This window comes from Plasmopara halstedii, assembly GCF_900000015.1.
Source record: "Plasmopara halstedii genome assembly, contig: Scaffold_589, whole genome shotgun sequence".
Lineage (NCBI taxonomy): Eukaryota > Oomycota > Peronosporomycetes > Peronosporales > Peronosporaceae > Plasmopara > Plasmopara halstedii.
Window position 1 is genome coordinate 19,738 of NW_020187508.1, and position 24,235 is coordinate 43,972.

The 24,235-nt window shown below is 43.8% G+C and overlaps 8 protein-coding genes across 8 annotated transcripts; 3 read left to right on the forward strand and 5 right to left on the reverse strand.

The window, feature by feature from the left end:
- Nucleotides 1-2,695: 2,695 nt before the first annotated feature.
- On the reverse strand, nt 2,696-3,071 carry PHALS_14554 (uncharacterized protein; the record flags this gene model as incomplete). Its single annotated transcript, XM_024727466.1, has 2 exons — nt 2,696-2,845; nt 2,928-3,071. The coding sequence occupies 2 exons, from the start codon at nt 3,069-3,071 to the stop codon at nt 2,696-2,698; spliced, it is 294 nt and encodes a 97-aa protein (XP_024578041.1).
- Nucleotides 3,072-3,427: 356 nt separating this feature from the next.
- Nucleotides 3,428-4,956, reverse strand: PHALS_12009 (Serine/threonine protein phosphatase; the record flags this gene model as incomplete). The annotated part of the gene is made up of 9 exons (XM_024727467.1): nt 3,428-3,468; nt 3,534-3,558; nt 3,640-3,647; nt 3,781-4,007; nt 4,080-4,150; nt 4,221-4,393; nt 4,465-4,504; nt 4,569-4,688; nt 4,747-4,956. The coding sequence occupies 9 exons, from the start codon at nt 4,954-4,956 to the stop codon at nt 3,428-3,430; spliced, it is 915 nt and encodes a 304-aa protein (XP_024578042.1).
- A 115-nt stretch (nt 4,957-5,071) lies between these two features.
- Nucleotides 5,072-8,296, forward strand: PHALS_12010 (Transcriptional repressor EZH1; the record flags this gene model as incomplete). The annotated part of the gene is made up of 3 exons (XM_024727468.1): nt 5,072-5,903; nt 5,970-6,327; nt 6,688-8,296. 3 exons carry the CDS (start codon nt 5,072-5,074, stop codon nt 8,294-8,296), a joined length of 2,799 nt encoding a protein of 932 aa, XP_024578043.1.
- Nucleotides 8,297-8,476: 180 nt separating this feature from the next.
- On the forward strand, nt 8,477-10,021 carry PHALS_12011 (uncharacterized protein; the record flags this gene model as incomplete). The annotated part of the gene is made up of 4 exons (XM_024727471.1): nt 8,477-8,529; nt 8,589-8,671; nt 8,749-8,917; nt 8,974-10,021. 4 exons carry the CDS (start codon nt 8,477-8,479, stop codon nt 10,019-10,021), a joined length of 1,353 nt encoding a protein of 450 aa, XP_024578044.1.
- A 205-nt stretch (nt 10,022-10,226) lies between these two features.
- PHALS_12012 (Pleckstrin homology-like domain) lies at nt 10,227-11,632 on the reverse strand (the record flags this gene model as incomplete). Its single annotated transcript, XM_024727472.1, has 2 exons — nt 10,227-10,313; nt 10,370-11,632. 2 exons carry the CDS (start codon nt 11,630-11,632, stop codon nt 10,227-10,229), a joined length of 1,350 nt encoding a protein of 449 aa, XP_024578045.1.
- Nucleotides 11,633-11,947: 315 nt separating this feature from the next.
- On the reverse strand, nt 11,948-12,660 carry PHALS_12013 (uncharacterized protein; the record flags this gene model as incomplete). The annotated part of the gene is made up of 2 exons (XM_024727473.1): nt 11,948-11,961; nt 12,060-12,660. 2 exons carry the CDS (start codon nt 12,658-12,660, stop codon nt 11,948-11,950), a joined length of 615 nt encoding a protein of 204 aa, XP_024578046.1.
- Nucleotides 12,661-15,285: 2,625 nt separating this feature from the next.
- On the forward strand, nt 15,286-16,673 carry PHALS_12014 (uncharacterized protein; the record flags this gene model as incomplete). Its single annotated transcript, XM_024727474.1, has 5 exons — nt 15,286-15,398; nt 16,351-16,387; nt 16,473-16,477; nt 16,535-16,597; nt 16,658-16,673. 5 exons carry the CDS (start codon nt 15,286-15,288, stop codon nt 16,671-16,673), a joined length of 234 nt encoding a protein of 77 aa, XP_024578047.1.
- Nucleotides 16,672-18,447, reverse strand: PHALS_14556 (uncharacterized protein). The gene has a single exon (XM_036407489.1). It carries the CDS (start codon nt 18,018-18,020, stop codon nt 17,592-17,594), a length of 429 nt encoding a protein of 142 aa, XP_036263186.1. The 5' UTR covers nt 18,021-18,447; the 3' UTR covers nt 16,672-17,591.
- Nucleotides 18,448-24,235: the final 5,788 nt, after the last annotated feature.

Genomic DNA, 24,235 nt, shown 5'->3' on the forward strand with positions numbered 1-24,235 from the left:
CGGAACCGGTCGATCTCATGACGCACACCTCGGTCCGGAGGTAGAACCGACGGCGGGTCTTTGAAGACGACGTCTTGAATTGTCTTCACCAAAGGATAGTATGTAACCGAGGAATTTAGTCAGGTGTAGATAATAGTAAGAAACTATTAATGCATCTTTTCATCGCGGAGTTGACTGTAGCGGTGTACGTACCAAATTGCTATAAACACTCACAAGCATTTCGTGCAAAGCTCGGAGGCAATACAGTACTGGTACTGACAAAGGCAATGTGACTCGGTAAAGAATAGGTTGGCGGAACACGTGACCTGTCCGTCGTCATACACAGCAAATAGCCTACCCTTTTTATTGAACACTTTAACAGATTAACAAATGTATTTTTTAAGAGTTTAAAAATTGCTGCTGAAAGTAGTATCTAGCTGTTCAACAGCTCTCAATTTCGCTCCTGGGTGGAACTTTAGAAGCCGACCCGTGTGCCTTTGTTAACGCGGACTTTTCTTTTTGAAGCTTCCACAGTGCAAGGTACATGACAATTTTTGTACCATCTAATGCTTTGGACAGTTGCGCGTCGCATATGGTAAACGACGCTCTAACATCTATCGCCCTCTTGGCTATAAATGTCTCGATACATTGATGATGACGATAAAATAAGTTGAGGCTGTAAGCCTCACCTCTCTGAAAAATAAACCGCTCCCTTAGGGGCTATGTATCTGTCTTCAACTACACGAGATTCTACATAAACGATTCTTTCCCAATTAACCGCCCTGAACCAAGCCTTTCGCCTCGAGTGACCCTCCAGTCGACTCTAAGTGGGACGTCGCCCCATAATACCCCTCAATCAAAAGGGAAAAGAGCATCCAGAGCGAAAATGGCTAGTACCCCTAAGGACGTACCACATGCTGCTCGACAACAAATAAAGCACTTTATCTGACTCCACTTGACCGAAATCTAGCCTCTCTGGTGCGCTCATGCTCCCGTGCCCCAACCACCCCTGGCGGCTCGGAAGCTTTTTCGTATTAATGCAACGTTCATTGCTTTCTCAAAAGAAGTCAGGTGGACGCGAAAGGTTTCAGTGTGAGCCTGCTGGTACGGAGACCCTCATAACGATACTTACCGTCATCTTTCCAACGAAAGTTCCCATCGCCATACCGGCTATAAAGCCTTTTATCTGGAGTGTATCCGCTAATTTCTTTTCTTTTGATGAAGGTGACAAATGAATCGATATCGGTAAGCTAGGTTAGGCGGTACAAACACTTGCGACATCCGGACTTCAATAGTTCGATAACTAAAATGTTTCATTTGTAAAAGTAATGCATATATATATATTGATCATTGTTATGCGCGGTCTTCACCTAGCATCCGTCTGTTTCAGGGTCTTACTAAGTCATAGTGTACAGCACAATTGATAACCCAAGGCTTGGAAGCGGTTAGAGCTCGAGTGGGAGGGTAAAGGCGGGTTGGTTGGGCATCTAAAAACGTCTCGATCCGAAATAAGGGAGCACAAGCGACAACCAGAGCGGGGCCATTTCAATCTATTTTTTTCGTGCAAGAGGTTTCTCGATACATAATGTCAGAAACTTGTTGAGCGTGGATTGTTGTCCCGAGAACAGAGTGTTTCACCCAAATAGTGATGCATAATTATTCAGGCTTAGTCATCAAAATGTTGACAAGCTATATTAGTGACAACAGGGTAATCGTGAACATTGCACAGAGGTAGCTCAAAGTCCTAAAGTTTTAGTAGCTCACTTGATTGCATCAATTTGTATTCTGGTGTTTCAGGAAGATTTTCTGCTCGTCGTTAAGCCGCCGTGCCTGTGTGTGGTAATTTTAATGAATTTTCTCCCTCTGTCATCATGATGCAATAGAGGATGCCTTGTAACGGTAAGAACACGATACTCAAATTCTCAATTGGCTGTTCTTCGAAAGCTCCAGTCACAGCATTGATACGCTGATAGATGATTGAAGAATGATGCTTTTGCTGTAATGACCAAAATCGCATCAAAAACACTCGATCAAGAATATTGCAATCAGGGCTATCAAAAGATTGACTGGTCAACGAGATTCCCATTCGCCCTGCTTGCATGCCTCGACAAATACTGGGCCATTCGGGCTACAATGCGGCTTTGCGTTGTCTTCTTAAATTTGAATCGTCATGCCTTTACTCCACTTTCGGCCATTTTTATGGAAGAAATGGCAACGCTTTCGTATACTCCTCGTTGTTGACAGCTTTGATGATTTTGTAACCATCTTGGCACGGGTAAGGGTTAAAGTGGCTCATTTTGCCTGTCAAAGGGCAAGTTCCCAGCTTTACGTCGAATATCGTACTTCTTTTATGATACCATCGTGGCGACAGCTGCAATGAACGTTACTTTGCGACGAAAATTTGCTTTCACTCGTGCTGTTAAGATCTTCTTCGTCGAGAACTTGGTAATATTTCTACATGTTTTTGGTGATATGAACGCATTATATCGACAAGAATGTAATCAATCATGCATAGGACGACAGTCCAACGTTTCCCTGTCGACAAAAACAATGCAAAGTCGATTCTCTTGGCCTTGGGTGTTTTCATCCTTCAATCTCAGTTCAAGAGGGCTTGAGCCCCTTTCGAGCTGTCCTATCTTAAAGATGTCAAGTACAGCCGCCACCGGCTCGTTGATTGCCGCTGCCATGCTTTTGAGCGTGGATCCCGAGCTGTGGGTCAGATTTGAAATCGTTGGCAGAATGGGTGCGCGATCTCCTTCTTACTGCCCGAATTTTGCTTTATCTTTGAGCTGACATCGATAAATGCATGCTCAGTTTGCATTGCATGCCTTTTTAAGCTTGCTTTTAGATGTGACCAATAGTTTGCCTACACGCACTAAACATTGCTGCATTAATCATTCGACCGAAAAACAATGCCTGAAGCTCCCCTGGGGGTGAGAAAGCTAAACTTTATATATGATGAAAGTCAACTGTTCTTCAGTTGATGCTGCAGCGGTGCAACTATATAAGACTTGGCAAAGGTGAGGACAGCAGGTGAAATTTGTAACATGCGCATAATGTTCACTTTGATTAGCTATTTTTTTCAGGTACATACAAGCAGTGGCAACCCTTATACCTCCTGGAAGCTCTGGATGAGACCTACACACGAAATGCGCTCACGATAATTTTAACAATTTGTCTCCTTGATCGCAGATTTTTTCAAAATCAATTCCGGATGGAGGTGTAGTATAATTTAGTTTATCAATGTTTAGTTACAATTAAGGCTAGCAACTTAAAACATACTTGCTACAATAATACAATAAATTCAGAGAGTGAGGGATGTGTCCCACATACCTACCTATCTCTCATCACCCTCATTGGCATCGAGTACTAATCATGGCTTCATATCAACTCATAACTTTTTATTTCGCTCCAAGTCCAAAATATAACAATATTAAGTATGCGTTTCTCATGATAAGGAACGTAATCGACTTTCTCGATCGGCATAAACTAATCAGCGTACAAATAAGCCCATACTTAGAAGAGATAAGTCGGCATGTGCAGCAACACCTTACACTTTTTACATGTGTATGCAGTGGACTACATACACATAACGCATTTTTCTACATTTGAGTAATCGTGACGAAGCTTGTCACCGAGTTGAAAGAAAGCATTTCATACCTGACGCACTAATCAGATGCATCAAGCAATGGCAATTTCCGCTTTATTTCAGTCCGTGTCAGACGTATATTCAATTCATGTTCATCTCAATGCCACAAATTCTCTTTCATTCGCGAGTGGGAGAAATTTTCGTCACTAGACTCGTCACAACAGTTATATCATCCATCTTTCCCCCAATATACTCATAGCCTGCTTGCTGTGCCGCCACCGAAAATGGAGTCTTGGTTTTTGTACTTTTTGCAGCCTTGTGAGCAGTGTGCGCAATGCATGATGCCACCTTCTCCATACTACGCTGGTCCAGCTCCAGCTTTGGTGGTAAAACCGAGTCAAGAAGACTTGCAATTTGCTTTGGAAATAAATTGTCAAATCTACAGCACAAACCACAATAAGCACATTTAGTCGTCTTCACGTCTTAGTATTTGAAACAAAATGCAGCATACAGTCCATCGGTCCCAAGCACGACCACATCGCCTTCCTGAATCTCAAGATCAAAAATTTCGCCCATATCTGGCTACAAAACAGCAATTATCAGGGCTTGAGCAGCTGCGTGCGGGCAATAAGTAAAGACAGTTCGCACCTACCTCGTCTCCATTTGTCCCAAAGCCAAGTTGAAAAGGACAATTGAAATAGTGACACTGACAAGGACTCTCATGCACAATCTGCCACCTAAGCGCGCCTTCCGCTATTTTATCTGGCTGCAATCTACACAGGAGAAAACCCGAGTCGCCTAAATTAATTGCCTGTAATGACAAGTCTGCATGCACAATCAGCTTTAAGATCTAAAGCCACCAGCAACGCTCACCACAAAATAGTGTAAACTTTTACCTTTCAGCTGCACAATACACGCTGTAGAGCTACCGGGACACTATGATCGATACAGGTGAGACCACTTCGCCGACATCGAACAAATTTTGCTTGCTTATTTTTACCTGGGCGTTGTGATACGCCATCGTCAACACTTGCAATGGCGTTGGCACCATGGTTGATTTTGTTAGTACTTGCTTCGCGGATCTCATGAGCGTGCGCGAATACTCGCCCGAATCTATGCCCTATCCACATCATTAGCTCAAAACACATCGAATACTATGTTCGTAAACGGTGATTTACCTTGCGTGCCCATCCGCCAACGCCGTCTGCAACACCAACTGTATTGCCACTAATGAACCAGGCGTCCTCACCACCCGTGGCTCGCTTTTGCGGATGTGGTAGACCACAAGCACCCGAGCTAAGATGAAAAGCTCGCTGTACTTTTCGCTCTAAGCTCAGCCACCGCCGATTCGAGCGCACATGGCGAAGTCGTTGCAACAGCAACGACATTTTTACAACGGTCGAGACAAACTTAACGTTTACATAGGACAAGGGTTAGATTAATACCTGTAGAAGCCGATCAATCGAGTTGTTATGCATATTTCCACTTGTGGCTGTCATAAAGATGAAGGTTGAAGACGTTGACTTGTCGATCGGGGACACCTTAGATAGCAGCAACCGCAGCCACGAATCATCAATTGCACTTCGACGAACTCATCGCAAGATTGAGACGCGTGTGCTTTTCTCAGATGTGATGGCACAAGAACGTGAGATGGAGCGACTGAACTATGAAAAACTTCACCACCACCACTCCATGTCACCAACCCTCACACAGTTGCGCAAGGGTGAAACAGTCAATTCGTCCGGAAAATCATCGAAACATAAACGTGCTGAAGAGCGACGCAGTAAACGTCAGAAATTGCGCCGCATCTTAAGCCCGCACTCTCCAGATGGAGGACCGCAGTTGCCTCTTCGTGGTGGCGTGTCGCTCGTCAAGCTGGAGGAAAAATATGTAAGCTCACAGTCCGATTACCATACTTATCCCCGCATAGATGCCATCCAAGACGCCACGCTACACTCGACTGCGTGGCGCAATCTTAAGTTTAATGAGGCACCGGTCAATCTGCTGCCAGACAGAGACGGAATTTTAGAGCCTTTTGCATTATTTTTTGATGCCCCATTAGATGAATTTGATGATAGACTTAAGGAAAGGTGTGCATTGTCTGCTGAATTTTTGAAGCCTAAGCCACTGACGATGGTTTCCGGAACTCGAGGAGAAGCAAAAGATGAATTGCAAGAGGAGGATTCAGTCAAACGTCTCATAGAAGAGGCCACTGTATTGGTCGAAACATGCCACGCTGCTCGAACCGATAAGATTATCGCGAACGTGCGACAACAAATTAAGACGTACATCGAGCAGCGACCAGTATTTCGAGAAATGGCGTGCAAACTTGTCGGTACGAAACTGGCAATGTTAGTGCAACATCTTTTGGGTTGCTAATTAATCCTGTTGCGGTTAACAGGGTTTCCGTTGCACATTTCTCGGCTGGAGAAAATTGCATCGCAAGTGCTTCTTCGAGAGGCTAAGCTCGCGCCGGATAATAGCTATCATTTCAACTACTTTATTACCATGAGTAATCGCGGTCTTACTAGACTTATTTACCCGGCAATGGTAAAAATTCTCAGCAAAATCACACCGATCCCACGCTCCACAACGTGTATGCTCTCCAGGGGAACCCATCGCATCGATGATGATCCTATCATTCGTTTTGTGCCGCACTTCAGCCCCGACAGTGTCAAGGGGCCTCAAACTCCAACCGTTGGATCTTCTCATATTACGCTTGCTGGTATGGATAATGAAGTCAACGAATACATTTTACGGTATGTTGTTTGTGCATGCGGAGCAAACCAGGCTGTATTTCACGCGCTTCAGCGATGCGGGGCTTTCACGCAGCCTTATTCAAGCTATTTTGATATTGTCGCCCGCGTCACTCGGGCTGAGTTGTACAAAAGACTCAAAGCGCAGCAAAACAGGCACAAAGTTTTGAAGCTCGTTTTTGGGTCTGTCTGTGCTAATAACAACGACGCGAAATTGTATGGACGATTGCAGCCAGTACCTGCTCACATACTATCAAATCACATCCTGAAAGATGACGGGACAGGATTGCGACACGCTCCATCAAAAGAATACAGAGAACTGGCCGTGAAGTATCAAGAATTTTTTTGCCGTCTTTGTTGTAGATACAATTGCCGAAATCATGGTCGTGACCAGCCTGTTTCGCTGGTTCGTGTCGATCCACACTACCCGCCTGTAAAGACTGCTGCTAACTTATGGCGGCGCCTCGAAGACGAACAGCTAGCAAACGAGGAATTTCAGTGTGAGATAGACAATGAGATGCATGACGAACAATTGCCGGAATCAGATGACAAAATTTACAAGGTAACGCGTCCTGCTGAATCTAGTGACAAAGAAGGGCAACCGCGCACTTTACCACAAGTTGTTAAAGGCAATTCCAAACGAAGATCCATTCGGGCTCGTACGGCTGCAAGCACAAAGGCTTCATCAAAACTGAGAGATGAACGTTTGAAAAAGATGGCTCGCTTCAAATCGTCCGACGTGTCAGAATACCTTGGATTGGACAGAGTGTACCAATTGCTAATTCAGGAAAGAAAATTGGAATTGTTATCAGCTGACATACGTTGCGGAGATCACTGCTCTAATAATGTCTTTCATACAACTTTCGATGGAAAAACAAATGATCCAAGCAATATGATAAATAGACCGTGGAATGGTTCAGAGGTAGCTTTACTCAGACATCTAAAGAGGTCTATTGGCTTTAATCCATGCGTTTTATCAGCATTAATTGCCACGCGAGACTGTTCAGAAGTCGCCGAGGTTTTGCAGGGTGAGAATGAAACAGCGTTTGGTCTACAGGAACAATGTTTACAACGCAATAATTTATATAAACGAAGTTATGAGAGAAGTTCTGGGGTGCTAGGGAACAGCTTCGAGCATTTACAGCGCACGCGGACTCAGCGGATGAAGGACCGCGGTGCGAATCGTGAATATATTCCGTGTAACCATGAAGGAGGATCCTGTGATTCAGCGCAATGTTCATGCATGCGGCGCGATCATTACTGTGAAAAATCTTGTGGCTGCTCTTTAGATTGCTCCAATCGTTTTACTGGATGCCATTGTGGAGTAGGTCAATGCCGGACTACTGAGTGTCCATGCTATTATGCCGCTCGGGAATGTGATCCTGACATTTGTATCTCGTGTGGTGCGAGCGAGCTTCCAATTATTGTGGCAGACGAGAATTATAAAGGAAACGCTGTATCACAGCTTAAAATTTGCGGAAATGTCAACATCATGCGCGGTCAGATGTGTAAAATTGGCATATCTGCCTCCAAAACTCATGGATGGGGAGCGTTCGCTTTAAAAAATATAAAGATGGGGGAATATATATACGAGTACACAGGGTCGCTACTAACTCAAGACGAAGCCGAGAGGCGTGGCAACGTTTATGACAAAACAACAATTAGTTTTCTTTTCGATTTAACGGAAGACTCTGTGGTGGATGCCACTCGCAAAGGGAATAAAAGTAAATTTGCAAATCATGACTCGAATGATCCTAAATGTTTTGCGAGAATCATGCTTGTCAATGGTGACCACCGTATCGGGATATACGCAAAGCAAGATATCAATGCTGGCGATGAATTGTTCTTCGATTACGGTTACAGCGGAGTCATTCCGGACTGGAGTCAAGCCCGTATCGGATCAAGCAAGGAGACGGCATCTGTGAAACAAGATGACAACAACGGCGTTGACGAAAAAGGCGCCAGATTTTGAAGCGTGAATAATTTTTTACAGAACGTTGTGGAGCAAACAGTTTCATGAAAGTAAGTTAAGGGCGGTCGAAAAAATAGAATGAATGTAACCACCATTTAATCAAACGCGTGAGGTGCTTGATAAATTTGGGTGGCCGGTCGCGCAGGCTAGCTGATCGCGCGGATTTTTGTGTCTGAAAAGATGGAATTTAGGCGAGGAGATCCGCAGACAAAATCTCTTCTGTCAAAAGTGAAGTACGTTCAAAACAAAATGTGTGAGATGTCTTGAGGACTGACGTCAGTCCATTCGTCAGGTTGGAAACTGAAGATACAAAAATGAATCGATCGACAAGTGTGTCGACTATATCGGAGCAGCAGATAGATAACAAACTGTCAGGTTAGTCTGATGCCGTGATTGACTTGAAAGTTATACTGCATTTTGGTAACGGTTGTAACAACGTGTTAAAAAACTAGGTTGCAACTTAGCAAACTGCCATCTCCTTGGTGACGTATGTCATTCTAAAAACTACGACACGTTTGATGAAGATCAGCCTAATGCTCAGTATGGGATCGATACCGAGTGCTTAACTACTGACCCTGCTTGCGATGACGAACACCTTTCCTATGCACATGCAAATGATGCGTAAGCATGAGCCACACATGACCTTTTACCTGCTCACTTCACCGTTGACTATGCAGACAATTGAATAAAATTGATCAAAATGTTGCGGCCAACGAATGCTTGCATCCATTCTTGACAGCTGACGCTCAAAAGTGGCAGCACGCAATGACCAATCCTTGGCGAGCTCAACCTGTAGGTGATCATCGTACGTTCCGAGAGAAACATCAACTACCAGCTATCTGTAGTCGCAAGAACCAATGCCTGACAACTCGTGAGAAATACAAGACACAGCGGGCAAGCATGACTGGATCTGCTCCAGCTTCAATAAACTCGCTTTTATCAGTATCGAAGCTGCTGGATGTTGGCGAGGAGACACACTATCTGTCTACTACTCAAAGTGATTCGAATTTACATGCTCCACGCCGTCAAGAAATACTTCATTCACAAGCGCTCAAATATTTTGAGTTCGAATCTGAGAGTGATATACAGTTCCACGAGTTTGTGGTCTCCAAGGCTTCAGATGCTATCAGTGCTATGGACAATAGCGATGGTTATGCAGATAGCAGTCGTGTTGTGTCCCACCTTAACTTGTCGCTCGCGAGCAAGTTCCAAGAACTAAAGTGTAAAATGAAGTCTCATGGAGAGAAACACATTCCGGTTCAACGAAGTAGTAATAAGCCTACTACTGAGGGCTTAACCACGGCTTCGTCGCCATCGACAGTCCATCCAAAAGTTTTGACGCACATTAAGCAGGTCCGTGAAACCAAAGCATACGACTTTTCGCGCAGTCGAAGCAGCGCAAAATTCAAGACTAAAGGTGTATCAAAAAAGCGCGTAATTCTAGTCGCAGGTTCTACGGCAGGTACGAAGCAGCTTTTGTCACCGAACGTGTCAAGAGCTGCGTGCTCGAAAAAGTCTGCCACTACTGTAGCGCATCAACTTCGATCAAAAAATAGAAACGGTGTCTCTCTCTCAGATCTGAAAGCTGAACATAAGGAGGCATTACAATTGCTTCAGGAACTTGGTGGACCAATGGATTCTGACTACCTGTTAATACATGAAGACTGTGCACATCCAGCTCTAGAACGTCGAGTGGGACGTGATTTGATGGGATTAGGTTGGTGATCAATTGATGATCAATATTTACAAAAACTATCGAGAGATAGAGGACAAGAGACTCCGCATTGACACTGCCAAATTATTATCATGGTTATTTTGCTGAGTTTAAACATGTCTTCAACTGCTTATACATGTTTGGTAAGTTGCAAACATTATACTTTGTTAATAAATAATATACAGCATGATATTTTGCCATTTTAAACAAGCAAAATTAAGTCTCAAATGCTTCAATAATAAGGAGGTGGCCAATTCGGGCGATACGATCTTCGACTGCTTCTCTGGGGCGTGTCCTCTGTTTCTGAAGCAAACGAAATTAGTCATTGTCCACTTTTAACAACCAGCCCTCCACCATACCTCAGTTGCAGCACTTAACTTCACTGGCGCTGGTAGAGTGGTGCCCAAATTTTCCAAGTCTTCAAAGCCCCCTGCCTCCGAATTATTCTGCTTACGATATGGACTGCAATTGTGGCAGTGTCTCGTCACTGGCTTATCAATTTGAGCAGTCGAACCGATCGAACAACGATGTGCTTTTTCTTTCTGCGCGGCCATTCCCTGCCGGTGCATCTCATAGACAACCTCAAATCGCTCACGGTTAATCCACGGCACTACTTTGCGGTCATGAAGGTGCATGCTTAACCCACTTTTCTTCTCCAATTTCCGGAATGAGACAAGATGGGGGGAGACATCAAAAAAATTGTCAAAAAGTTTGCTGGCATCACTTCCGAACATTGACAGCTCAGGTAAAAGCAAGAGAGATTGCAGATATGTATCGTAAACCTGGATATGCTGGTTTTTCTGAACCGCCTTTTGAGCGGCAGATGCGTGGAGATGAAACATGTGAAATGTTTTCCCAATAGCATGTGAGGGAAAGACACAATTGAGCATGTCTGAGCCAATAAATTGCTGAATTTTTCCATCAAAGTTTTGAAGTTCTGCTTTGGACTTCATAACCTTCCAAGAGCATGCATATTCCGCTATCTGCCATGACAGGTCACCAAAATTTCGCTGATTGCGAGCGCTACAGTATATTTCTTGATTTTCGTCTTCGTTTGTCAGCTCACGCTCTAAAATCCACGCCTTGATTGTTATTTCATACATGGACGGCCCGATTTTACAAACGCGATCGGAAATACGAGCAGATATATGCATTTTATTCAGGAAGGCAGCAATCTGGGAATTGAACTTACCAAATTCAATCGTAGCGTCTAAGGTTTCCTTTCCAGCAGCAATTGTTCGCCGAAGAGAATAGAGCCATTTCTCCATATATATGCGGGCCATAGATGCCAATTTATAGGTTGTTAAAGCTGGAATCGCGTTACCATTGATATCGGAACACAGGTAGTGATGCTTTTTGCCGCTATCTGTAATTCTAAAAATAAATCTTCTTGACATTTCTGCTGCCATTTTATGTTCGTTCAGCAGTTCACCGAGCTCATCGGCAGTAGACACAACAGCTCCACGAAGGTCAAGCCTTCCTCTACGCTCGTACTGCGTCTCGTCCGCGAAAATCTCAAGCACATTAAATGGTAAGTTAACCTTAAAAAACCGGCGCACCCAAATTTTATTCCGAAGCCCACGACGACCGGTCTTTTCCAAATAATCCAGGTAGCCTTCCATCCCTGGTGTCAAAACCTGATGCTTGCTCAGAATCAACTTGCGACGATAAATGGCAAATGTGGGAGTGACAAAGCGATCGGTTGTTATTTTAAGCTCGCTGTCCGTTGGGTTTTATTGATGCAGTGAAAGTTTTCTGGCATGTAATTTACAAGGCTGCTTGTTCAACCATGCTTGTTCTGCCTTCGTGGAAAGCAGAACGTGGCCTGAATAGAGCAGTGAATAAGCAAACTTTAAGTCCCGATATCTCACGAGGATCCGCCTCATAATGCAGTGGTTTAAAAGTCAACATTGATTAATGTCATCACCGCGGATGTGTTATGGCGAAAATGCTACATGATGAATTGGAACAAAACATCTCAGATTTATGAGTTGATCTTTTCCCGGTAATGGTTTATAACGCTTTGCAGTAGAGCCTTATTCTTTTTACCTTTCATGACCTTCTTGTATGTAGAAAGATTCTTGACCACAGTCTTAGTTGTAAACAGTGCAGTAGGCAAGTTGCGGTGTAGCACCAGAAGCAGCAGCTCTGTGAAGGCCTTAGAAGTCTCGTCGTTGTAGCTACAGCTGACTGCGAGCCACTCTACTAGCACTTCATAGCCTTGTAGACCTTCAAACCGAGACTGCATTTCTTTGCGATGGCGAGCACTAGTCAGGGTCGCATCTAGCACAAATAGCGCGTGCACACGATCCTCGGCGGTTTTAACATCATTCCTTGAAATTGCCAGAAAATGCTCAAGGTTTTCGGGTGATGTAGCACACATGTCAACCCCGCAGTGTTTTTGAGTGGCATCCCGAATGATTTCCGAGACTGCACATCCCTCAGCTATAGAAGGCGAAGCTGACGCCAGGCTACGCAACGCGATGCGAGCATTGTGCGCGGCTTCTGCTGGCTCCTTCGACAGCGGGAGATACCCAAACTGTTGAACATAGGCCTCTGTCTGTTGGTGGAACTCATTCACGAGCCGCTTGATTCCCTCGAGCTGCAATATCAACAGATTCTTGTGTACCTCACTTGAATAGGCTCTCATAGCGAATGCACTGTCCAGCGGTAATGACAAATAACTATGATTAAATATATACTTTACACGAATGTATATTGTTTGATGATCGAAATACGTGTACCAGAACATTGGTGCATGTAACCTATTGGTACGCTCTAAAAAAAGTTTCGCTTGTTAGTTAAGATTAGACTTTGATTTGTCATGTATCGACTTTTAGTTTCTTCTCTCCAGGCCATGACATTGTCACTACGCCATCACTTGTACGCTGATCGCTTCAAATGGATCGCAGTCTACATTATTCATCGCTTGAAATTTCATAAAAATCAAGCATTACAGCAAAACTGCTGTTTCAGATAGCAGACTTCGCTGACTTGACTATGGCATGATGATCGCTATTCGCCACAAATATCACCGACGCCAGTCGATGCGATTAGTGAATTGAAGTTAGTCAAAGGTAAAGGAATTGTCAAATTTCAAATAATCTATAAGGATTAATCAGTCCTTATCAAGCGCACCAGCTAAAAGCATAAAAACTGTCAGCGAAGAACGAATAATAATATTTGAATATTGAAGGAGCCTGATGATCAAAAATCATTTAACCTTTGGAAGCGTATTTAGTATTAAAAAAATGATTAAACTCATTAATTAAAGAAAGACCAGAGATGTTACCCTGCAAAATTATTAGATGACCAAGGCCGATTAGTATTTTCTTAAAAATGCGCTCTACAACCAGCCCAGTGCAAAGCACTCGCTAATTCTCGTAAGCAATTTGAAAAGGCTAAAAAACACTTTTGTGATGTGTGTAAAACTAGCTGTCGCTATTTGTGCTCGAGCGAAGATGCAAAGAAACCACGCGGACATGTCTCACCACCTAACAAAAAGAAAAATCAAGAACAGCCCGAATGAATTGTTCCTGTGGCGATTCGAATCATCTGCGGCTTCTGTTGTGCGTGCTACAAACTGGAGTTTTGATATTTCTACATTTCAATGATAGGAACATCGGGCAATCATTTCATCAAAGCGAAAATCAGTAAAATTGAATCCGACAAGTTTTTGAAGAAGGGACATCTTGCCGCTGTCGCAGTTGACTCGGCACTAAACAATATGGCGTTTTTCGTAATCAATCGATTTGTCAACAAGTGTGAGCATTTAGGACAATAGGCTGCTTTAAAGTGCAGTGAAAGCTTTGGGGCTTATTTGGGTCGATCATGTTTAGCGGACAACAGAAGTAATTTTGCTCACCATGAGGAATGTGAAAAGCTAAATCTGATCGGCTGGCTATCTACCAACTCAACTCTAATAGAATCTCAGCATCTGCTTGGTATCCTGTGCAACAAGATTCCTCGCTCGCATATTGCTTATAGCATCGGACTTCTTGCAGTATTTAAAAATATTGTACTGGTACATCTTGCAAGCTTCGCCAGCGAACAATTGTCAAACGAGCCGTGAAAGCTGCGATCTATCAGCTTCCGTCAAATTGTGGCGGCGGTGCTGAAAAGTGTTGGTTTGTTGTTAACGAGGACAATTTGGCTGATTCTTTGGTTTGCGGACTAAGTAACGCTCTTTCGAAGACAACACATAGAAGCCAGCAAGTAAGTCCAAATTTTTGCTTTATTAGTTCAGCCAAGTCGCTCATTATAATCGAAATTGTCGGATTCTCGAATAATGAAGGTCATCGTAGCCCTTTCTTGTTCATACACCAATGTGCAGAGCTCTTGTCCGATAGCTTATCTGGATTCTTGGCTCTCTCTGTTCCGCGCAGCCGTATAGCACTAGATTAACGAAACATATTTGCAGCGACTGCATCACCTATCTAATCGACTGTCTTAATAAATCTTCTCGCCTCGCTTTACCTTTTTTTTTGACTTCATGAGTATGGAGATTTCTGCATCGATTGGTGCAGTAACTGTGCTAACGCAGTAGACATATCTGCTCGAAATTAGTACTCGAGCTTAGGACCGTCTCAGCTTCAACATCACCTATGATTTTTAAAATGATGTACGGTAAGGAACGTGAAGGACAGAACAATCATGTGCTTTCAAAAATCGAAGCTGATACGTAGGGAATTAATTACATGTCCTACAATTGAGTAGAATGGAGTAGGCAGCATTGCAGTATTTATAATATATGATTAATGGGCTAGCTCAGCCCTTTATCCATCTAGTACGGCAATCGTCTTAACGCTACGCCTCATAATATATCATCTTCATACATGTTGTCCACACAGTTCTACTCGAAACCATCTAGCGCCGACAGAATTGTTGCTGTAGCGCTTGTTGCAACTTGCCGTGTTTAATGCAAAAACCGCCGCTACGAGCTGCGTGAGTACAGCCTTCTGTCGCACAGCGTTTACCACCTCCGTGCGAGTAACAGATGCCACCAGACTGAGCGCTTTTGGTGCAGTTGGCTACTGCACATCGACGGCCACCGCCGTGCGAGATACAAAAGCCACCACGGTGAGCGCATTTGAGGCAGCCTGCTTTTTTGCAAAAGTGACGTCCACCATGCTCCATGCAAAGACCTTTGCGTCTGGCCTCTTTGCGACAGCCGTCTCGTCGGCATTTTGCAACGAGATTAAAGCAGCAACTATTGCCGGCGGAACAAGTGGGACGAACGTAATTGCGTGGATTTTTGTTCTTTGATAGAACTGTCATGCGTCTTGTGAAGGATAAAGGCCGCTTGTTACATGAAACTGATGCGATTGGATACGATGAGCTATCAGACCGTACGGACGAGTCGTACGAATATGCTTGGGTGACGACTGGGTGAAGGTCGTTTGAGTGAGCAGACACCACACTGTTCAAAGATGGAAGATATTGGCACTGCGAGTCTGATGATGGAAGCACAAGAGTCGGAAGTGGACTGCTGGTCGTCTGGACGAATGGAGTCTGGATTGGTGATGAGAATTGCGGCGCTGGCCGGCCATGGATGTGGTCATGGCAGTATCCTTGCATTTTGCTGAAGTTAGCACATCCTTCGAAACGACAGTACTCCATTTTGAGTGGATTCAAGATGCTGCCGCTGCCTACAATTGAGAACCGTGAGGCTGTGGTGGTGTTCGCAGGACTGATACTACCAATTGGTGGCAGAAGTGGAGGTGCCGAGATGGCCAGCGAGGCTAGATTAATAATCGGGCTACAGCTACTCTTGAGGTGGTGTTTCAGTTCATTTGGCTGTTGTATCATCATTGAAATGTCGAAGTCGGCAGTGTTCGGCAAGTCGGTGATCCACGGGCGGGACTCCATTACTCGATCGGGTGCTGTTAACATATATCTGTTGAAGTTGGCTATTGTAGTGGTCCTCTTTGAGCTAGAGCTTTGATCGTTCAAACTCAAATCTGCAAATGGCAGTGGAGGTGCATGTGGACGAGAACTCGAATAAACGTTAACCCTGATCAGCCAGTACAAGCTTTTGACTTTCCTCGCGGATTCGTCACAGCGCTTTCGATCAGAGGATTGGATTGGAAGCAGATTATTTTTTGTCCTCAGCTGTTTTTGCGGGTGTCACTGCTATGTGACTGAGACTTTTCAACGCATTTAGGAAGTGGTAGGGCGTATTGATGCGCAGTACCAATTTTGTGTCAGGATAAACCAGTTGATATCATCAGCCAGCACCTTCGGTGTGGAAAATGCAAACTGCTTGCACTAGGGCAGCGCCTATTCTACGATAAACTCATTCATATCGATGCATCGTACCAAATTGATTACTGTCGTGTAGTGAGAAAATTGATCGCTATTACCTGACTTTACGGGAGGTTTGTAAGGCCAACTTGATGAATGTAGATTGATGTGATAACTGAATGACTGCTATCACCCTCGTTCTATTGCGGCCGTGGACAGGAAAAGTATCGCTTTGCATATATCGCATGAATTGCATGATCCAGACTTCGTTGCCTATCCAGATCACGTGCCGCTCAGCGCAACACGGCTGGTCTTTGGCATCCAGGCCGAAAGGCTTACACTTAGTAAGTGGTGGATTGTTGGGAGCACTTCATTCTGTCTTTGCTTTTGGCAGACACTGCTAGTTCGAAATTACTGTAGGTGAGCTGGGCCTGTCACTTGAGAAACCAGCTGCCGGGTTTCGCCACTTCTTACTATACTTTAATCCGCGCTATGAAGATTATACTGCCAGCATTACGGTACTTCTTAATATACTAATCATAGCAGCAAGGGTACTGCGCTTTGGATGTCAGCGACATGACGCATGCACGACATGTGGCACCATGAGAGTTGTGGCTCTTATAGCAAGCTCGGCAAGATCCAAGTTACAGTATTAATGTCCCTTCTGCGCTGGCTGGTGGCTTGTCTAGTGTAGAGCTACTATCAAGAAACTAGCTGGCTCGCCATATGCTTTCTTTGGCGCGATTAGTCTACCCGATTGCGATCTTCTCGACAAGCTAACGCAATGCTTACTCTGAACAAGCAATAGCCGATGCAAAATGACAACAGCATTAGTTTCGTATGTGTTTGATTGAAGACGTTTTTTAATAACACGACAGGGAGCTACCAACTTACAGTATTTGTACTTGTAGATATTTTTACGTAGTGACGTGGATAGGCAGCTTCGGAGTCAGCTGCGAAGAGTCCCACAACATCTCAAATCCAGGGACCATCCTGACTATCCAGCAGCAATTCTTTTTAAGCACTCGAACAAGAGAACCTCAAAATACAATCATTATTTTGGAGGGACATTGCAGTGAATCATAGATGAGGCGACCAAGTGGCGAAGCTGATATACTCTCTAGTTAAGCTACCTATTTTGTTCTTCTCATCATAACTTAAAAGATTTAAATCACAAGCAGCGGAAAGCCGAATTTTTTTTTCTTAACCATGTCTTTCATCTGAATGGTCATTTGCATACTTTTGTCTGTTGATTGTTGCTGATGTACGCTTTACACGCGCAGAGTAGGTCGTCTTGTTGAAAAACGATGAGACTTGTAAATGAGGCAAATTGCCTGTTTACACTGGATACCCCGTCTTCAGGAACATCGTGGGACTCATTAAAGTGAAGGCCAGGAGAATAATTATCCATACCACGACAACGAACGACGACAGCAGATCATGTAAGCAGTACTTTAACATGTCGAATCGATGTAAGGCAAAAGCAAAGTACTGCAATAACGATGCGAACATGCACAAGTAAATGCAATCGTTTCTTTTGTCGAGTGCATGATTTATTGTAAATGGCTCAGTGTGGCAGACAGGGCACAACTGAGAGAACCCTATTGGGTAAATTACCTCAAGTTTTGCTCGGAGACCATAGTGGAAAGACCTGCTAGGTGATTTCATTGGAACAGCACTTGCAGGCACTGCGCCGTCCGTGTTTGTGAGACGTCTATCGTAGCACAATATTGCACTATTTTTGGGGCGAATACTTGAGATGAACATTCCAGACTCTTTAAAGGACGGACGCGTTTGGTGAGTTTTAGGCAGCGATGATTTGTCCACATAACACGATGCGTCGACTCCTTTGATGCCATGAATGCAGCAGACAATCTGATTCCGTTTACCCTGATTTTATAGAATTTCGATCTCGCTCTGCCCACCGGCGTTGATTATATAAGTGGTTGTACGAACTCAGGTGATGATGCGGGCAAACATATTTGATCGTCATAGCCTGGCAAGGATGACGCTCATTTATATGCAACATTCGTCGGAATTCTCTATCTGTGCAACTTAGTCATTTGTTCGGAATTGATTACAGTACATGTAAATATTGCGGAAAAGTCTGCAGCGGTGTGTAGAGGCTCCACGGGCTGCGGGCACAAAACATAAGTGCCAGATCTTACGTACATATATATCATCAGGAGTACTGCGACGGAGTTGTCGTGCACTTGCGCAGAGAAAGAGTTGACTCATAAAACCGCGCTGGAAATGCACATGGGTCATGTTCGTACGTTGTAACCGCGAGCGAAGCTAGATAAACTAGATCTTTACTTAGCTCTGATTTTTTTAGAGAACATATGTTTCCATAGAATACTGAATGTATATGCTTTACCATTTCTCATATAAAAAAAATTCTTAAGTACTTGACGTGCGCTTGTAATTATGGCGCTTACACCGCCATAATTACTGATGCTTTGGAACTTATGAGTAACCACAGTTACACAAAAAGCAATACAATTACACAATATTGTGTTTGATACAAGAGTTCGTAAAATGTAAAGCATAAGTGCACAGTAGTATGCTACCTACCCTTTTACATCCCACAGATGTGATCACACGGAAAATCTCACTCATGACACCCCGTGAAAATTTGAGCACTCCACAAGCATCTCATGCGCTTCAAGTCTCATTACATTCTGTGCTGGAATTAATTTCGTGCTTGATCCCACGGAAATAGTTCATTGAAAGTGCACTTTATCAAATGGGTTAAGAGCCTCCGACTAAAAAGGGACTTTTTGCGACTATCGCTTTCTTGAAAAAGCTTGATGATGATGGCGAGGTGATCTCCGATGAAAACGAACTCAATAAGTCGCGAAACATGCTCCTACCTAAAAGACATGTTGGCTTAATCGTTCACCAAGGAGAAAGTGTACAGTGCACTTCGAGCTCTCTGTGCCCATTTTCAACAGCAAATAGTGTTTCTGTCGTGAAAACCTTTCACGGTGTTTATTTTAGCATCAAAAGCTTGACCAAGCCCAGATACCGCATTTTGCTCATCGATAGACACAACGCCGCGTCGACTATTGCCAAACTCATCACGTTTGATAATGGTTTTAACTATCTGAAATTGCTTACAACGATGGACCGGAGTTCTCGCCTATCCATGCGTATATTCGACCTCAACAATAGCCAAAATAGCGCCAAAACGTCACTCTGCGTGCGCATTCAAGCCATACAGGCTATCACTCCTCAGGATCATCGCCTGCGCTTAGAGCAGCAGTGGTCGGAAATTTTTCATTTTCCATAAGGGCTGTATCAAGGCTACTGACTTCTGGCAAGATTGCCAAAAAACGCATTCAATTTGCGCACTGGGTGAGAAATTGTCTCATCTCATCCTACTCAAAACTTTGCAAGCCAGTAATACTGAAGCGAGGGTGCGACTTGGGCGTGGAAATATTGCCTGACTTACGGGGCAAAGTACGATCGGGACATCGCAGGCTGCAACACGCACCCGTGGAGAAAAGAGCCGAAAATGCGCCAGGTCATAAGGGATAACCGCACGAAGGCAGAGAGAGAGACAAAAAGAGATGGACAATTTTGCCAAAGCGGCGTCCAAACATTCATTGATTCTTGGAGTGAGGGTCTCCCTACAACATCACCATATACTGTTGGTAGCCTTAGTGTACCTAAGTGTTACACGCTGAGGTGATCCACCTCTTTTTGGCCACGATCGATTTTCCCGCGGTTGCTTTAAATAAGAGCTCTTAGATGTGGCGGTACGCTGACTATTTCCAAGAGTATCAACATGCGTCCGAATCTCAAATGAGTCAAACTTCGAACTCGTTTCTCAATTTTCGCCATGGAGTTGTCTGGCTTGACGCATTAGCCATATTGAAAACGATGTATTACGTTAAAGCAATCTAGTCTTAAGACTGCTCACAGTGCGTGTATTGGTATGGTAGATTAACTGCATAGAATAGTTTTTACTTTGCTTCAATTTCGTGAAGTTTCGCCAGCCTCTGATTTCGCCGTGTTTCATATGATCAATCTAGCTCTCATCCATAGCGCCCTATACTCGGCGCATTATACTCAATCTCGCTGAAGTGAAATCATTGATTTACTACGAGGTGTAGCCAAGCTGATATCAGCAAGTCGAATCGGATCAATAGCCCCTACTTAGGCATACACACCGAGGGCTTAATAGACCGTCTGTGTGATTGAAGGCGAAGCCTGGAAAGGTGAATATTGAAAATATAGGGATTCAAAATGCGCAATCTGCTTCAGCACTGCAGTCTCTACAGACAAGTGCCGCGACAGAATCGGAGCACGCCTGATGCTGTATAGTACATGTTACATAATCTGCCTCTCCTGCCACGCCCTAGCGCCATTAGACATATTTTTAAGATATTAATGGGGAGTGGTTTAGTTTTCATCGTACTTATTACAACTACTTTGCAAGTGTTTGGCCAGTACAGACCATATCTGTAAGTCTTAAACGAACCGAATGTCGTTGCGAAAACTGCCAGCATGCCACACTTGTCAGTTTAGATACCAGGTGTGGGCTCCCAAGACATTCTTATATGGATTGCCGATCACCTTACCTAAGTGCATTCACTCGAGCACTACTCACAAATATCGAATGTGGTTCATTAAGACAGACACCCCGCTCTACACTTCCTCTCTCTAACAAGCTGCACGAAAGCAAGCACCGTCGATCTTGCACTGTTCCAATGTTGAGCGCAATCGACTTGTGATGCGATGATTGATTCCAGAAACCATGTCAGTCCAAAGACGTACTTTGCTACCTAAAGGCAGCTACTATTGCGTTTATCTTGCTAGCACGCGCTGATTATTCTCCAAAAAGGATCCAAGATCTACTGGATCAAAGATCCACTCGTTATGCTCAAGGCCCTGCGAGCATAACGAATAGCAACCTCGGCAATGACGGATATTGAGCCTGCTGCATTACACTGATTCATTTGAAACAGTCTTGCTCTTACTTGCGCACGTCCCCTTAATATAACTCGCTAGAATGAATGGGAATTTGTTTTGGGTACTGAGAGAACGCCAATCCTCTGAAATATCCCGGTCATTCTATTTTCGCGTTAAAAACTTTCTCGCAAGAAGCCTGATATGCTCAACTGCTCCGCATCGTGGATGGATCACGCGACGCAACGCAGACTAAGTAGAACCGTATCGTCGTGATAAAAAAGATATTTTATACCTTGGTAGCTGTCCTTTTTGTGATACACAGTCGCCTCTTTCCACAGGGTTTCTTCTCGAAGACTGCAAACCGAACCTGCGACTTTTATTTCACCAAAAGAAACTTTAAGAAGCTTAGCTCGAAGTATCTAAAAGTTATTCAAGCGAAAAAATCTGGCGACCGCGACATACGACCACTTCTCTCCTTCTCATCTTGAGTACATAGCTCACAACCGCTACTACTTTTCAAGCCCAGCTCAAAGATCTTAGCAAAATCATTGCCAGCTATTTTGGGTTAATCTCATGCCTTACGCTAAGGCTGTCGCAATATTATGCCCGCGCAAAATCACATCTGATTGTGACAAAGATAGTTTGATAACTTGCCAATGTTCCTCTCGAAATGAAGCAGGTGTTACCAAAGTTTCAAACTCTTATTTACCCTTTCATTATTGAGTTCTAGCTAGGCCAAACAAAGGTTGAGATTGTACATTAATTCATATCTGGAACCATATAGCGCTTTACACTGTCAGCACTTCTAAAGAATTAGCTTCCCTGTCTTGTAGAATTCACCGAGTAACCTCGTCAAAGTCGCAAAGATACAAAACGCACATTTGGTATCTACAGTGATTTCGTGTGTTTGTGTGGATTTCAGCAGTCGCATATTTTACATAGATGCACAACTCTCCATTGTACATGATAAAACTATCTTTTTCAAAGCCAGAAATATTGATTGTGACCCCAGCGAATTTGAGCGTTGAGCTGAAACTATATTTCTATTCGGTAATCACATAAGGGATGGCGCCAAGTAACCTGACCTTTTGCGTGGTACAAAAAATACTTAGCAATCCTTCAATAGGTTCATCTGCAATAAATCTGGCTCGACTACTCCCTGTGATGGGTTCGGTTCGTCAGTCTACACTGCGTGGAATCTACACTATGCATCTCTCAGCAACATAAAAGGTAAAAATTGGGAGCGAATAACTGATATATCCTATAAAAACCAATGAATACGATAGCAATGGTGTTCAACTCTACCCCCTTTATCATGATTTGGCTAAGGTTCATCGTCTCTTGCGCGCACATCAAGTCACACCCTCGCACCCACCCCCAACTGGCCTTCGCAGCTGTAAAACTGCATCCCTCGTTTAGTGGTACTCTTGTCGCGTTCTAAAATGGTTTAAATGGAATTGGGGGGATGGATGCGGATTGGATTTGTTCAGATCCCTCAATTAAGAGGATAAATATGGCCGTTTACAAACGTTCTTCCGCCATCCTGGCTCGTATTTATTTCCAATAAGTGGATATCTTCCTTTGATTAGGTTCTCGCTGATGTCTATGCTCTTGATTTGTCACTCTAGCATATTTTATAGCTGTGCAAGCGATTCCAGAGCTTTGGGCCGTCAGTTGCGCTTTCCACACCTCGCAAATAAAAGTCAGAAGATGTTCAAGCTTATCGATTTGTTGCGAAGAATTAATGGACGCATATTGTGTTCCCTTATCAGAGAAAATGCAACTTCATTGACCCACGTGTCAAATTGACGGCAAGTTTCTTTGAAACAGGGATTTACATGATTGGTACTATTTAAGCTACATAAGTCGCATGTGCTCCGATCCCACGATCACTCTATCTGCGTGCGGTCCAACATCATGACCTTTCTCATAATTAAGAAAAATTAGCACGGAAAGTCTGGGCAATGAAAGCGCTTATGAAAGAGATGATGGCATCCGATAACAATTAGACTCCCATCGAAACAAAAAGGCACCGTATATATGCTGCTCTCACCATCAATTTCCACGTCTACCCAGCCTCTTTTGAAGGAGCTGTGAGTTTTGTGTACAATCGAAGTACAACAACTGGCCTCAAATGTCTTATCTGCTAGGCACAGTCCCCGAGAAAAATACTTTTTTTAAGGGAGCCGGGTCAGTCCATGATTGTTGGTTGTTGATATCTACGTTCCGTTTGACGCAGGGAAGCTCTAGGAATTCATTATTTAGGCGTAGATGTTGTGTTCAAAAACAATGCATTGCAAACAAAACGGTCGCCTGTACTCCGTTCGCGGTTTCGATACAGCTGATGGCTACTGTCAACTAATGATGACAGACAGCGATGTTCCTCTCTTTATTACGAGAGAGATAGATGAAGGTAGTAAATCATACAACAGAGACAGGCTAACGCACCAGCAAAATTTATTCATCTGGTGGCACAGCTCACACAGCTATATATCCCGCATAATGCATTTACACTTTCCATTTTTGACATAGATTTGTCCATTGCAGGTTGGGGTGACGAGTGTAGTAGTCAACATCAGACGCATGCGAGCATTGTTCGAGTGAGTGCGCTCGGACAAGATCATTGTCGATACGGACAAGTGTGTTTTTGAAGACGACGAGCTTCCATTTCTGGATACTTGATCGGGAAGTGTGGCATACAGGCGATCAAGATCACGGTAGACTGTACAATTCCTCTGTCTCCAAAACTTGACCTGACAAACTACATGCACAGATATATAGCGCACTGTTCTGACATCATAAAGTCCTCATCTCTCCTCCTTTAAAACGGATGTCAAATGGTGCTAACGAGACGATTTGTGAAGGATGTAAAAGACAGCCTGATGCGTGCCCCGATTTCAAATCTCTTGTATCTGGATGACTGTGGTACTTTGAATTTATTGGCTTTTAGGTAGCTTAAGCACTAGATGGCAAAATGCAAAGTGAATATATTAAGGTCCTTAGTTCACAGTGCTACCTCTAAGCCTATCTAGAATATTCTACCAAATATTCAACTGGATTCTTTA

What these genes read in the sequence shown, in the direction of transcription:
- PHALS_14556 (XM_036407489.1), bottom strand. Translation starts at nt 18,020, where the DNA reads ATGTTCATCTCAAGTATTCGCCCCAAAAATAGTGCAATATTGTGCTAC.